Genomic DNA, 16,264 nt, shown 5'->3' on the forward strand with positions numbered 1-16,264 from the left:
TGCCAGTTTTAGACTTTCTGAGACTCCATTTCCTAATCTGTAAAGTGAAGGGATTGGACTGAGAGAGCCGGCTCTGGGGTTCAAATCCCGTTTCCTTCACCTACCCTCTGGGTAAACTTGGGAAAGTTACGTGACCTCCCTGAGCAAACATAAAGAATCATTCGTACTCCACGAGCTGTTTCAAAGACTTAATGTGTCTCAGGTGTTTAGCACATAGTAAATACTAAAAAATTAAAGCTAATAACAATTAGTCTATGCATTCTTGTCCATATCCTGATACTCTGTGAGAATATTCATTCAAGAGCAATTTATTCAAAAAGAACCTTTGCAAGATAGTAGATCACTGCCTCTCCTGTTAAGATTTTTACATGCTGGGTAAGTTCCTCTTTAAAAGAAATTCAAAACAATTGCCATAAAACAAATTTAGTTTTCTCTGGGTGTCTTTCTTGCCAGGTGGGGGAGGCCCAGAGATCTAGAGACTTCTGGAACTGAGGGTCAAAGATCAGCCTGGCTGCCACCATGTTTTATGCTAAAACAGTGGAAGCAGACTTTGTTTGGTCCTTTAATTTCAGCCTCACCCGGAGGGAACGCTTTTCCACAGGAGCAATGTCACATGCACCTCATGAAGTCAGGCAGAACCTCTCTGTGGAAATCAGCATACTTGAAGGTTTGGTGCCCAATTTAGCCTCACCCAGAGGTGACCTTCTACACAGGGCCAAAAGAAAAGTGATTTCTTTGATCGTCCATCTGACCCCAAACTGACCTCCTGCATTTTTCAATTCATTTTAAATCATGCTCTTCTGACCAAAGTGATTCCAACTCTCAGCAAAGACAATTTCACATTTTTATCAACAATTGTGGGCCTATTTCAGATCTGTTCACTTAAATAGCAAGAATAAAATCTGTGAGTTCTGAGCCCTTCTCATCTCAGGCAGCAGAGAGGGGAGGGGAGGGAAATGATCGTAAATGGCAGGAAACAACTAGGACCAGAAACTACTCCTCGGTTGGATGTGACTTAATGTTCGTTTGTGCTACATCTAAGTTGGAGGAGGTCAGTATGCCTTCCTGGGTGGGAATTGGGATCCTTTTGTCCTCAGGTTAGGATCAGCATTTTCCCAAGAAGGAAGACAGCACTGAGTCTTCCGCATCACTTAAAATGCTTTTGGCTGTAAAGAACAGCAAGCCCAACTCAAGGTGGCTTAAACACTATGGAAAATGCACTCGCTCACGTGACAAGAGGTGAGGTGACCACGGAGTTGGTAAATCAGCAGCTCACTGTCGTAAGCAAAGACCTGTGCTTCTTCCATCTGTCTTCAACCCCCAACGGGGGGTACCACAGAGTGAGCAATGGGGGGGACCCCACACCCCCAATCCCAGCACACTTCCCTCTTATCTCATGTCTCGTTGACCTGAATCGCATCATGTGCCAAAGTCTACACCACAAGTCAGCACATGTTCTGTAAAGGGTCTGATCGTAAATATTTTTGGCTTTGGGGGCACACATTCTGTTGCTACGCAACTCTTCATTGGAATCTGAGAGCAGCTGCAGACAATACGCTAACAGATGAGCATGGTTGTGTTTCAATAAAACTTTATAAAAACAGGTGACAGCCTGCATTTGGTCAATAGGCTATAACTCTACTGACCCTTCCTCTAGATCACCTGTCCTCAAAATTACCTTCAGTACATAACTGAGCCTGAAGCACTTCACAGACAATTTGTTGCTAATTAATAACAACAATGCTGCCTGCCAGGGCCTGGCCAGAAGAGAGCTGGACGATGATGTAGAGGAGGCTGTTTTTGTTTCCTAGCTGTTAAAACAAAGACTATATAATGGGTTGGCTAAAATGACGGGAATTTGTGGGGTCACAGGTTTAAGACCCCAGCAAGGAGATGCTTTTTCCCGAAGATGGGGTGTTCTGGGGCTGGCTGTTGGCAATCCTTGATCATCAGCTTTTTTGTCATGTGATGGTGCCCATGATAGTGTCTTCTTTCTATCCCAAGTTGCTTTGACTTCCAGCTTCTGGCTACTTCCTGTGACTTCTCTGTGTCCAATTTCCTTTGCTCATAAGGATGTCAGCCATGTTGGATTAAGGCCCATCCTCATTCAGTTTGGGCACCCCTGAACTAATAACATCTTCTAGGGTCCTGTTTACAAATGGATCCACACCCACAGGACCAGGGTTTGGAAACTGAAGGTACTTTTTCTGGGGGACATGACTCAATCCCCCACAGAGGCAAGGCCCACCAGCCCAGCCCTGAGAAGCGGGTCATTGACTTCACAGCGGGAAATCTCAGCCTCTCCACTTTGAGTCCTTAACGGGCAAATACACCTCGGTTCCCCACTGCCCGTGGCTGAGTGCACTCACAGATGGTGCGTTCGCTCAGGCCTCAGACATGTCTTGGGTGCTCACGCGTGCCAGGTACTGTATCTCCTTCCACGTTTGGAAGGATGGGGAGAGTAACGGGGCCAAGATTCAGAAGTAAGTGGGGAAGGGGCATCCAGTGGAAGCTTGGCTGACGAACACTGCCCTACACCCTAGCGAGAGCTCAGCCTGGGGCTGGAAGGAGGGTCCAGGAAGCATCACTGGGGCCTTCAGCACTCACGAATGAGCAACAGTCATACCTGCAGATGGCCCCGCAGCAAGTACTGCACAGGTGTCTGTTGGATTTTCTATTTTTTTAAAACATCACCATGAATTGGCAGCCTTCACTCCCAGAGCTACTTGGAATACATCTTTACTGTGTCTGTCATCGTGAACCTTGAGGCTGGAAAGAAAACCCTTTATTTGGGAAATGCTATGGGGTTGTAACTGAGTCAAGGGAGAAAGCAGTGAGGGTCTATGAGAGCAAATAGTACAGAAATTAGAATACCTTCTGTAAAATAATTGCAGGCAACATTTCAGAGTAGTTTACTTTCGTGCTGCATTTTAATGACAATTAAAGAAGATATAAAAATGACATTTGTAAAGGAACTCCAACATTTTGTTTTCCTGGTAATTCTAAAAGATCAAATGTAACATATAATATGATTTTTGTTAATTTTTTTCTTTTTTTGCCAAACATTGTAATCAATCTTTCATGCGACAGATCTGTGTATTTCCTACTGTCACAGGGTCAAGATAGAAACCTGTGCTTTCCCCTTCTGATGACAATGCAAAGAAACCTTTACAAACTCCACTCTTAAGTATTTTCCTGTTCTGAAGTTAGGTTTTCAACCCAAAGTTGCAAAGTTCCCATTCTCAGGCACTGAGGTGGTGTTGGTGGGGACACAGAGGTTTTAGGAGGTGAGAGGCAGTTTTTAATCCACTAGCTTCATCTGCCTCTGTTCACCACCCAGAACTAACCCCAAGACTACCAAGAAGTGAGATGGCCTGTGCTGGGCAAGGCAGGGAAAATGATTTCTGTCCCAGCTCAGCCTGGACCCCATGGGGTGGGAGGGGTGGAGGATCAGGGCCGTCTGCTGAAATGAGAGTCTCCCCCGCCTCTTGCAGACCCATCCTGCTCATCTCACTCCTCTTCCCAAATCACACGATGTGGCCTCAGTCGGGACCTTTACAACCGGATTTTGTTTTCGGCTGCTAGCAACATGGCAAACGCAGAGTCTGGCTTCTCCGCCAGGTCTTCAGGTTTGTCAAACTCAACCACCTGAAAGTCAGAGGAGAAGAACTGAAGTTGTCAGAAAAGATCTCCACCCACCATGAGCCCAAAGCAGCTGAGCTCCCTGGGGGAGATGACGCCCACGAGAGCTTCCCCACCTTCCCGTTTTCCATGACCAGGACTAGGTTGCAGTTGAGAACCGTGTTTAAGCGATGGGCAATGGTCAACACCGTGCAGCCCCGGAAGGCGTCCTTGATGGTGCTCTGGACAAGGGTGTCTGTCTTGGAGTCCATGGAGGCCGTAGCCTCGTCAAGGAGAATGATCTGTCAAGGAAGGAAGTCCATAAAAGGTCATACTAAGCCAAAGCAGCATTGAGAGGCAAACTTACATTCTTAGTTGTATTTATTTTAAAAGAAGAAAGCCTGAAAAGTAGTGAGCTAAGCATCCATATCAGGAAGTTAGAGAAAGAACAGGAAAATAAGTCACATTATACCACCATCTCACTCAAAGGACCTGCTGGGGAACAAGGTTGTGTGTGGTGTACTCCTCTTTTTAGGGGGTTTACTCGAACCCTACAAACTGGTAGGAACAAAACACCCCTACAGGTACTGTATTATCACAAGAGATATATAAACGGGACTTGTATTAGTCTCTTGTTGCTGCTGTAACAAATTACCACAAACTTAGTGGCTTGAATCTGGGCCCATTTTTCATCTTATGCCTCTGGATTTCAGAAGTCCTGAGATCAGGGTGTTGTCAGGGCTACATTCCTTCTGGAGGTTCTGGAGACTCCAGGCAAGAATCCATTCCTTGCGTTTTCTAGTTCCTAGAGGCTGCCCACATGCTTTGGCTCATTGTCGTCACATCTTGTACTCTTTCTCTGAACCGCCAGCCTCCCCTTTATAAGGATCCCTGTGATGACATTGGGCCTACCTAGATAATCCAAAACAACCTCCTGTCTCAAGATCTTTAACTTAATCACATCTGCATAGTCCCTTTTGTCACAGAAGGTAACATACTCACCGCACATGTCTTTGGGAGCCCATTATTCTACCTACCACGGTGCTGGTTTGCAAGTCTGAGGCCCTGTGCTCAGCCCTTAACGCCGCTTGACCTTTGCTAAGTTACTTAACTTCTCCGAGGCTCCATTTCCCCATCTGTAAAAACACCTTATTACGAGTAAGTCACCATTAAACCACTCATCAACACCCAGTGCCACTGTCGGCTCTAAATACAGGACGGTCCCTTTTCCCTGCCCTTAGCACATCCAGAGAACACACACAGTGGGATACACCTTCCACAAGAGTCCAGAGAATCAGATTTCTAAGGCGACAGCAATCCTTTCCTGGAAACCAGCACACATGGATGCCTAAGTCACGGTGAAAAATAAGTATAAATTATACAATTCTCATATCCTAATGTTCCAATGGCCTTCTTTGGCATCCTGGGTACTTTTTATCAGGCTTGAATCATTCAGGGACAAAGGAAAAAAAGGCAAGAGGCAGATTTTTCTAACTTAAACCACATAAGAGAATAGAGAGACTACCTAAGCAAGACCTCCCACGGGAGCCCAAGGGGAGGACGGTGCTACTGCTGGAAATGGCTGTTATTTTTCAATTTTCACCCCCTCACAACTTTGTCTTGAGGACAAGTGATCGGTTTTTAAGTGGCCCAATTGCTCTCTCTTTGCTGAAAGACAACCGCATGGCTCCACCTCCTGGATTGAGTGGCGCCGCAGGAAATATCCAAAATTTGACCAATCCATTTTGCGTGCTGTTTCCTTACTTTTGAATTACGGAGAAGTGCTCGGGCCATACAAAGCAGCTGGCGTTCCCCTACTGAGAAGTTTTCTCCATTTTCTGTGACTTCTGCCTGTAATTTTGCTGGGAGTTTCATTATCTATAAAACACAGAAAATGCCACATTTATTCTGACGATCTATAAAATTGCCCTGCATCTTCTGTATTGTTGCCCCCTTCTCTTGTATTTACCAGTTTGCTTTATTTTACTCTGGAAAAGAAAATGCAAAACAACCGTCATTTCAATATTGTAGAGTCACCAGGGAAAGACCAGGGAGTAAGTGGACATTACTTATTGAAAATCACAGCAGGACTCACAGAACCCTGTAGACACCTTGCTAAAGAGTACAAACGATGCAGGTAGGTTCCAGAAAGCACACAAACAAGTGTAAATGGCTTTCCTGATCTCTATTTCCAGGGACAAAATAGAGATGGGATGAGAGATTTCTGGCAATCAAGGAAGGTAAGATAGGGTCTGACTTGTTCCAGGCTGACAAGTCAAAGTGTCTTTGGGAGATGTTCGCCTTGGTACCAAGACATAGTGGAGTGCCCCAGAGGTGCAGAGATGTCCACATTCACCTGCTGACCCAGCTGTTGCTGGAGCTGGAGCTTTTACAGGACAGGATCCCATTTCACACATGGTTCAGTCTACTCAAACCAGCCATCCTTGCCACTCCTGAAGTGTGCCTCACCCCCTTGGCCTTTCCGTGGCAACATTCGGATAAGCAAATGAAGCCATTTGCAGAGTAGCAGAGCACTCCTTTTGCTCTAGAGACTAAGATCATGGATTCAAGTCTCTATTCTACCACTCACTAGCCTGGATATGCCAATTCTCTACTCCAAGCCTTAACTTCTGCAGTTCTAAAATGGGGGAAATAATACTAGCCTCGGAGGTTTGTAATCCTGCTGGAATGAGATAATGCATGTAGAGCTCTTGGCTGGATCATCCCAGAGGCCTAATAAATGTTGCCTATTGTTGTTCTTAAAAATAAAGAGTAAAATGAGGGGCATATTCCACTGGCTTATGTGGTGCCCACAAGCAAACCTGGTTAAGTGCTGGGCCAGGTGTTTGCCTAACTAAAGCCCAAACCAGGGATCCGGCATGGGAGCTGGGAAACTGATTCGCCCAGACAGCCCCTGAAACCTACTGCGTCTCTCATGAATGTTCTCTCCAGAACGTGCCAGAGCATCTCGTCGGTGTGACTCTCAAATGGATCCAAGTTGTACCTGCAGTGAGGGAAAGGAGAGGGAGCTGGACTTCTGAGGATGGGAGGATGGTGAGCACATTTTCTGCAGCACATGGGGAAGAGGTGTTGGTGGCACATGAAGATGCCACAGCTCCAAGAGCAGTGCCTAGGCCAGGACAATGGCTCACTACGTACCAACCTCAGACAATGAGACCAAAGACCCACAACCCCGTCACCAAGCAGAAACCAGTGAGGTGGGCAGGGAAATGTGAAACTGGGCTCCGAGGGTCAAGCGAGGAAGACACATCTGGGCCTTTCGGGAGGCACATGCAGCAGAGTCAATTTTACCTTCTACAAATTCATCTCCTTTGCTCTTGGCAGAGAAAGTGGGGTACAATTAAATCTGCTCTTCCATTCACTCTGCCTTCAGCATGAACTTTTGAGAGTCAAAAGGTTAGCTTGTGGCTCCCAGGGCCTGGAAGAGGGCCAGCCTCTCACATGCAGCATGTGACTCTAGTGTTTCAAGATGTAGAATGTGCCTTTCAAACAATGACCTTTAAATACAGTCCCCCTACATTGCTTGCTGCTTAACGGGAGAAATGTCCCTCTCATTAGAGGAATGGCCGCTGCACTCGACTAATTGAGAAACTCCAGGCTGGACTCCAGGGTAACACCTTCCTGTGGGATTTTCAAGTTTAATTTGACTCTGTAATGTTCCCCTTGGGCCCCACAGAAGTTGCAACAGCTTCTGCTCACTCCTCAAAGGGAATAAATTAATGTACTTCCCAAAGAGTGGGTCCATAAGTAGAGTGACTATTTTATTGGGCCAACTGGGGCACTATTGAGAGTGGTCATTGCTAAGCTTGATGGGATGGTGGGACCCAGGTATCTGTTCACCTCCATATAAGCATCTTGCTTATCATTTATTAATAATGGGATTTATAAAATGCTGGTAATGCTCAGGGCATAGCCCTCAGCTCCTCCTAAGGTTTCACTCAGAACCAGCGACCAGCAGTGCTCGCGTGCACTGGAGCTGCTGTTTCCCAGGCCAGCCACGCTGGGGGCAGGGGTGGGGGGGGGCTCCACAAATTCCTGGTCCATCTGATTTCACTATCCAAAAATAGGAATGTGCAATGATCAAAAACAGCTACCTTACCGTACCTACAAACAGGACAGGGTCCTGAGGGATCACAGTCAGCTTGGTTCTGAGGTCTTCCAAGCCGATAGTGCAGATATCCACCTCATCAATGAAGATGGTCCCGCCGGCGGGCTCCACCAGACGAAACAAGGCCATTCCTAACGATGACTTTCCTGGAACAACACGAGCAAAAACAACCAATCAAACACCAGTTTGTACTAACATCATATCCAAGCATTTAATTAAGGGAATTTTTAATATTATGCAAATGGCTCTATGAGGATGGCTGTGCAGACACAAACCCTCACCGTATGGGGTGACCCGCAGCCCTAGCACAGTTAACTGCCCGCCACTGCACAGGCCATTAATACACGACATCCTCTGGTCCTTGCTGAGCAGGAATGAGTCCCATTTAATTAATTCAAAAACCAATCCGTGTTTGCTTCCAATTCGACACACCTATTCCACCTGAAATCCTAATTTACAGTAAAGAGAGTTGAGGGGAGGAAAACCATCCAATCCACCACACCTGTGCATCACTCTCTAGTGTGGCTTAACTCGCACGGCCAGGGGAAATTCCAAGAAAACATCATGAAAGGAACAAAATGAGAGCTTGTCCTCACCGGAACCCGTTCTTCCGACAATCCCAACTGTCTGCCCACTTTGGATGTTCAAGTTCAGGCCATCAAGAACAAGGGGAGTGTTGTCTCTGTATCTCATCTGATAGTCTTTGAAAGTTATCTCCCCACGGCTGGGCCAGTCCTTGAGGCAGGTGCCCACTTTGACGGGGCGCGTGCTTTCCGGAACACAGGTCTGAAGAGCAGAATAACCAACGGCGGGTCAATAGCCATTGACTTTTCTATCCACTTAATTCATTTTGTTTCACACCATCCTAGGAACTGGAGTGCGTGGCGGTGAACTAGACCAATAAGGACCCTTCATTCAAGGAACTCACATTCCAGTGGGGAAGTAAGATAATAAACAGGAAAAACTTTGGAAATGAAGACAATAAGACAGGATATTAAAATAGAGCATGGCTTGTGTGGGGGGGGGGCAGGAGGAAAAGTAACTTGAGGGTCAAGGAAAGCTACTGTGAGGAGGTGACATTTGAGCTGAGACCTGGAATGCTCAGAAAATGCCAGCAACAAGATTTAAGGCCAGAGCTTTCCAGGCAGCGGGGACAGCAAGTGCAAAGGCCTGAGGCCAGAACAAGCTAGGGCAAGCTGAGAACTAGAAAGAAAAGTAGCATGGCTGGAGCTGAGCAAATAAAGAGACAGATGACTTAGAGGAATAAGCAAGGGACAGGTCACATCATGACTTGTGGACCTGGGCAAGTGTCAGCAGTGTGACCCTGAAGCTGGGGCGTGAATCCCAACCAAGACTGAGAGTTGCACAGTTCAGTTAGGTGTCATTTCAACATCTGTAAGGGTCACCATGTTGCTAGAAGCAGGAAGATGACAAGAATGCAGGGTGTCAAGTCCAGAGGTCTTCAGAGTTATGTAGAAAAGACATCCCCATTTCCTAAGATCCCAGGAAATGCAAAGTCTAATCATGGAGTGCAGAAGCTTGGCTGGGTTTCAACACCAACTCCCCCCTAAGTCATGAAGTCCTTGTTAGCGACAGGAAATAGGGCTCAAACTTCTGGTCCATAAGCAACCTCAGTTAGCTGAGAAAATAATTGTATCCCTGAAGAGTGTGCATTTTTAACCCTGAGAAGATTTAGAATTAAGAATAAAAATATTGAAGAGAAGCAAAACTGTAACAGTAATATTTTTAGTTTAAGGAATCTTTATATGTGGTGATGTAAGTATTCGTAATATTAACAGAAGTTGCTATTGTGATTCAAATTTAAATGTATAATTGAATAATTGATTTAAACATGATTTTAAGCCCAAATCTTATTGTTATACACAGTGTTGGAACATTTATGAGAACTTAAAGCTCACTATATTTATACGTTTATTAGATTTATACAACCTCAGGTAAGGCTGTTTGTTAAATCAGATAATCGAGGTACTTAAAAAGGAAATTGAATGTATTAAATTTTAAAATGCAGCTTAAAATGTTTATAAGTATTTAATTAAGTTTGTAAATGGAGCAAAACATTATTCAAAGGCCCTTAAAAGTGATTGCTAAAATTGGCCAGACTTTGCTTCAAAAAAATAACAGGATTTGTAAGCTGAGCATAAAAGATTTTAAAGAACAGTTCGATTTTTTAAAAATTTACAACTTTAATCATCAAATATTAATTTCTGGAGACCAAAGTAAGCCATTGAATTATCTTTTCAGTGTACAGACACTGCCCTTGAAGACTTTTTTAAAAACAAAAGCTTATTTTCAAAATCAAGGATCTTAGGTTGCATTCCTTTTAAGAAAAATGAGGTACTCAGATTTCCTTTTCTTAAAAGATCCGTTTCACATCTAAAAAGATCAAACATTGCCTGAGTGCTGCCCCAGTTAACTTGCCCTCCTCTTTCACACTCTAATATCTCACCGAAATGTACTCCCTCAGCAGCTCCACGGAGGTGAATTTGGCCTGGGTCTCCGTCCCTGTTCTCACACACACTTGGAGCAGTCCACTTAGCTATTTTAAAGAAAGAAACAGCCACAGTTATAGGATTTCCTCCTTTGGATTTTGCTGCGTCCCCTTTCTGGGGCAACCCTTGTAAATTGCCCCTGCCCTGTCTTGCCCAATCCACTCGAAGAGGCAGCCTGCACTCCCAGCCAAGCACCCAGAAGTAAAGATATTCCTGTTGGTGTGTTTTGCCTTTAAACACTTCCTTTGTATTTAGAAACAAATGGTAATTACATTTTCCCCTGACACTCCAGATGGTAAGAATCCAACCACCCACGTCCCCATCCCCCAACAGCACTAACTCCTTCCCAAGCCTCCACATTTGAGCAGTGGGGAGCTGTGCCCAAGTGGGAATTCTCCCAGGAGCCACTCACCTGCCACCTGGCAGGCTCCTGCACGTCCGCACTCTACCCCTCTACCCACCGGAGAACCCAGTCACCACAGGACACCAGATCTGGGGCTGACCAGAAAACCATCAAGCCCAACTACTCACTTCAGACATGAGAAAACCAAGACTCAGTCCAGGGGACATGGCTTACTATAAGGTCCCAACAACCTTGGGCTGGGATGCCCCAGAAGCCAACCCTGAGATTTGAATTCAAGTAATTTATTAGGGTGGTGAACCATGGAAGTACCAGCAGGGGATGGGGAAAGAGAAGGTAGACAACACAGGGTACCTTGATGAGCAGGTTAAGGCCAATGATATCCAAGGCTCAATCCCACTGGGGACCCCTGGGAAACTCTGTGGGACATACCTGAGTCGCCCCATGTGAGAGTGGGTGCATTGGGGTGTATATGCACTAACTCTCCCCAGCTGTTGCTGGGGTCTGTCCCAGGACTGAGGACTGCCCCACACCCCCAGTCTGCCCTGGGCTGGGACAGGGCACCCTCCTGTGGCAGGAGGGAGTCAGTTGGCCTGCCTTGGACCAGTGAGTGCTGAGGGCAAACGGACAGGGCATCAGCAGCACCTGTCCCAGTCACAAAGTGGGCTAGAGGCAGGACCAGGTCTCCTTTCGTTAGGCAGGACCAGGTCTTCCTTCATTACATGCAGTGAGCCATTACCAAGGGCCAAGCACTGCATGAGGGGCTGGCTTCTCTGGAAGTGTCCTCCCAGAACTTACATTCTAATGAACTGGTAGGACAAGACACACAAAAACTACAGGCAAGGCAGTTCCAGGGAATGAGAAGAACGTAAAGAGTGCAGAGTGGTGTGAGAGAGTGGCTGGGTGCTGGCAGGGCCCTTAGTTAGGGTAGTTGGGGAAGATGGTGAGAAGACAACGTTTCAGCTGAGGCATCCATGATGAGTCTGCCATGCAAAGCTGGGGGTAAGGAAACTCTGGATAGCAGGGAATGAGCTTAACAGGAAGGGAGGCAGTGTGACCCAAGCAGAGGGAGCGAGGTAGAGAGAGGCATGGGCCCAGGCCCTGGAGGACCTTGTAAAGATCCCTCACAGAACTTCCTTCAGCAGGTCTTCCTTGCTAACTCCCTGCTTGCAGCAGGCCAGGGGCTTCCCGATTCCCATTGAGCTGTGTTTCTCAACCAGGGGTGATGATGCCCCCAGGGGCCATTTAGCAAGGTCTGGAGCTACTTTTGATTGTCATGACCAACTATCTAGTCTACTTTCTAGTGGGTAGAGTCCAGAGTTGCTGATAAGCACCCCACAGTGCACAGGACAGCCCCCCACAAGGATGATCTGGCCCAAATGTCAATTCCCACAGGCCTGGAATTCCTGCACTGGCACGGTGTTGGCCCCAGTGGGCGCTCATTGACTGGACTGTGATGTTATGTGAGGTTACTTTGCACTCACTCTCTGCTCTGTGGGATTTCACTCCAATTTCTCACCCATCTAGGGAGTCTCCTCTATTCTCAAGTCAAGCTTAGTCATTTGGATTCTGTGTTCTCCAAAGGGGGCTAACACTCAATAAAGCCATAAAGCCAGCTGGAGAGGAAATATTCCTTCAGACCTCAATATGTGCACATTTTTTCCCACCATACAGGAATGTTTGAAAATAATCTCATGGAAAGCTGATAGTATCGCATCCCCCAAATGCATGACCTTGGTTGTCAAAAGCTGTTTGACTTGAACCAATTGAGGCGAGCTATTCAACATCTTGTGTTTTATATTTTACTAGGCAGGAGCAAATGAAAACATCCATCAATGGGGAAAGGGGCCACCCAAGGAAAGTTCACTTTTTCTCACTTAAAATAAAATACTGGGAACGTATTTTTGTTCCTTTTCCTTCCCAACATGCCATTAAAATGGTATCAGAGGAATTTTCAGAAAAGAAAAGACCTTTAACAGCAAGGGGGTGAAGGAGAGATACCAGTGAATGAGAAAGTTTGGCACATTTCCGGAAGATGGAAATGAAAGCCTTTGATAGAATGGAAGCGGAGTGTGCCACGGGTGCTTAAGGACACTTCCACGGGGCAGAACCCAGAGGTCCTAGGGGAGAAGGGCACCCACAAAGATGCTGACACTGAGTCTGCCTACAGAAAGCTACTCCTTTCAGATACATTTATTCCTCTTTCCTCTTCTTTGTCCCATCCAGAGATAGTTGGGACACTTTACCCCCAGGCTAAACACACACACACACACACTTTCATATTAAAAAAAAAAAATTGAATAGCTGCCTGGGATAATTGGAGATCCCAGAATAAATGCTAGTACCCTAGAGAAAACTCCTTTAAATCTTGCATTGGGATCACCTAAAGGACAACTCCCTGTCTGCTTTCCTGAGACAAAGCCAGCCTGTGGACCTGTGGACCAGCCCCACCTACCCATCCACCCACAATGTAAAGCTTCCCATCAGGTGAGATCAGCAAGGCATACACAAAGGCAGAAGAAACCCTGAAAATCCAACCCAGCACCCTATTCTTAAATACAAACAGATCAAAAGGCATATGAGCAAAACCAGTGGCAAGGACTAGATAAACAAACAGAAAAGCTGACCTGAAAAAAAAAAATAGATACGAGAAGGAAGAGAAGAGTTTAAAAGAAAGGAAAAAAATTACTCAGTATTCTCAGAGAGATTCAAAAATATATTACAATCATTAAAAAGGACTCTTTTTTAAAAATACTGAGAGAATAAGAAAGATCTTTTGGAAATTAAATACATGAATATATGATTGTCAAAGTTAAAATTCAAAAAAACGGTTGAATGGCAAAAGTTTTGGAAAATTCCAAGAATAAAGATGAAAAGACAACAAAATGGAAACTTTGAGATAAAAAAGAAACAAGATTGATGCAAGAAATCCAATACATGACCAATATGAGTCACAGAAAGAGAAAACAGAGAAAAAGACAGGAGGAAATCATCAAAATGAAGGAGGAAAGGGAGAAATTTCTCCGCGCCAAGGAGAGATCTGATATTAATCTGAAAGAACCCACAAGCACTAGACAGAATAAATGAAAAAAGGCACACCCCAGATGCATTGTCCTGTAATTTCAGTACACCAAAGATAAGGACATCATTGGAAAAGCTTACAAAGAGAAATACATGAGCCAAATACCAAGCAACAAGATTCAGATGAGAGAATCAGACCCAAATGGCCTGGGTTCAACCCCTGGCTTTAACACATAGCAGGTCTTTCTGGGTGAGTCTTTCTGTGCCTCAGTTTCCTCATCGATAAAATGGGCATTATGGGCAGCACCTCTCTTACAGGGTTGTTGTAAGGATTAAATGAACTAATTTACGTGAAGAACTTAGAGCAGTGCCTAAAGCATTGTAAATGCCATGAGTAAGCTTATTATTGCTATTATACAAAATAAACAAAGCAACCAACAAAAAGAAATCAGTAATTATTTGCCGTGAATATTGCCTCTCCAGCATTCATTCCACTCTCCCCATTGTGGGGCAGCTGTGTGACTCGGAGGTGGGGAATGTGTGACTCCACCCCTTGACCTAATCCCATCAAACCACTAATTAGTTCTGGGATGCCTAATTTAATCCAATAAGAGAGAAGGTTAGGACTTTTGCTCAGTGGCTAGGGTAGGAAATGCTTTCATCCTGCTTTCTCACTGTTACACACCCAGATACCATGGGTCACTAGTGTATAATCACAAGGGAAGCCGGCCTAAGAATGAAGCCATCACAGAAGGAGGACAAAGCCAAGAGCATCATCAAGAAATGGAGTTGGAGCCATGATCAGACCATGCCTGAAGTCCACATACCCACCGCTTTTTAACAATGTGAGCCACTAAGTTCTTTTTATTGTTTAAACCCTTCTGAATTGGCTTTCCTTTCATTCCTGTCCAAAAGCATCCTCCCTAATGCATTCTGTGTGTCAGAGCCTCTAAGCCTCGCCCAGCCTTGCACTGGGTGTTACCTGGATGATGTAAGACAGTGACAAGCCTTTGGATGAAGCACTGATTGAAGAGAAACTCAGGGTCACCAACAAGGCCACAATGAAGGTGACGATGTTCATGAGGATGTCCATTCTCAGAGCAAACCACCTGAGAGCACAGTTAAAGTAGAGGAGGTGGCTGGAGTTTTCGTCATTTAGCATCTTAAACCTAAAATTAAGAAATCAGATAAAATAGGTTGTGCTTCTATAGATTTAGAGTTAGACCTACTGGGGGCAAGGGGGAAATCCACCATAGTAAACCCTTGCAAAAAATGAACCTATATCCCAGGTTCTTTAAAATCTATGACCATACAAATCACAGAAATCTTTGACTTGCACATATTTTGAGAAATTCCAGGTGGCAGTATAGTATGGTGCTGAGTGGGCTCTTTCTGCTTTTTCCAGAATTGGCAACTCTGAGAACACAAGGTGCTAAGGAGTCAGCCACCCCCAAAGACCTTCTAGAGTTGAAAACTGGCCCCCTTGATCTATAAAAAAGGGGTGGAGGTGGTCACCTTTAGGGAGAGTTAGTGTTTGTGATGGTAGAGGAGGAAAGGGAGAGTGTTTGACCGTTTCCCCTCCCCAAAACAGAGAGAGAAGAGTTGAGGTAATTGCTCTTCGAGCTGAGTGCCTTCAAGAAGAGGGAGCTGACATCTTCTCCCCCTGCTACATGTCCACTAAACCAAAGGGCTTGCCAAGTGGAGAAGAGCACAGGAGAGGGCTGCCAAAAGATGACAGCCAGGGGAGAGGGAGCCAGGGCTACTCCCCAAGTTCCTTGCCCCACCAAATATGTGGAAGGCAGATCCTGCCAGAGCCTGCAGTCCGGAGTTGGGAGGGCTGAGGGAAGCTGACTTAGGCACAGTGATGAGTGCCATCAGCCATTACTGGGACACTGTGTTCTAAAATTCCCCAAAGTATTCTGTCAGGAAGCTCCTCTGACCAGCCATCTTGGGTTCTGCTGCACCCTCCTCCTTCATCTTTTTATTCTAAGTTATTCTCCCCAGAGCTTAGTCAAAATATTCTTCCAGACACCATGATGTAGCTATCATGTAGCTATAAAGCCTACAAATTCAACTGACAGCTTAAGTGACTTAGAAGTCATCTGCATTCTTAATCTGTGTGGTTGGTTAGATTGTGCAGAAACAAAATCACTAGATGGGATCAAATTGGAATTTGACCTCAAACCTTGTTTTCAATGCTGTAGCATTTTTGTCTAGTTGCAAAAGCAATAAATGCCAGAAGCCCAAACCTTCGGGAAACCCTACGTCAGGACAGCAAGTTATTTGAAAAAGCCCAAATTTCTGTAGGGTTCTCTTAGAAAAACCAGAGGAGAATCTGCAGGGAGACAAAGCTTGAGTGTGTTTAGCTGACTGATGTCTCCATTTACAGGAGCGTTTTCCTCATGACCAGGACATGGGAACAGTCTACGTGTGGATGCAGGACTCAACGCATGATGCTCAGGTCAAGCTGTTAACAGGACTAGCTGCTGATTGAACTAAAAATGGAGCTGTGACACCAAATCTATATTGGGATCCTGGGTGGCAAAGTGGGGGAAGAGTGAGTGAAAGAATTAGACACAAGCATTGAAATGTGTGTTAGCTTTCTAAGGAAGGAAAAGATAG

The 16,264-nt window shown here is 45.4% G+C and overlaps 1 protein-coding gene across 1 annotated transcript in view; it reads right to left on the reverse strand.

The window, feature by feature from the left end:
- Positions 1–3,063: 3,063 nt before the first annotated feature.
- The window catches only part of ABCC12 (ATP binding cassette subfamily C member 12), an 85,244-nt gene continuing 72,043 nt past the window's right edge, over positions 3,064–16,264 (reverse strand). The window contains exons 22-29 of the mRNA XM_037816090.1: positions 14,625–14,781; positions 10,218–10,307; positions 8,347–8,536; positions 7,737–7,896; positions 6,547–6,625; positions 5,386–5,499; positions 3,759–3,923; positions 3,064–3,648 (exon numbers count right to left, since the gene is read on the reverse strand). Of these exons, the coding sequence (XP_037672018.1) occupies positions 3,556–3,648; positions 3,759–3,923; positions 5,386–5,499; positions 6,547–6,625; positions 7,737–7,896; positions 8,347–8,536; positions 10,218–10,307; positions 14,625–14,781 (1,048 nt within the window). The 3' untranslated portion in view covers positions 3,064–3,555. The remainder of the gene's footprint in view (positions 3,649–3,758; positions 3,924–5,385; positions 5,500–6,546; positions 6,626–7,736; positions 7,897–8,346; positions 8,537–10,217; positions 10,308–14,624; positions 14,782–16,264) is intronic.

Source organism: Choloepus didactylus, chromosome 22, assembly GCF_015220235.1.
Source record: "Choloepus didactylus isolate mChoDid1 chromosome 22, mChoDid1.pri, whole genome shotgun sequence".
NCBI lineage: Eukaryota > Metazoa > Chordata > Mammalia > Pilosa > Megalonychidae > Choloepus > Choloepus didactylus.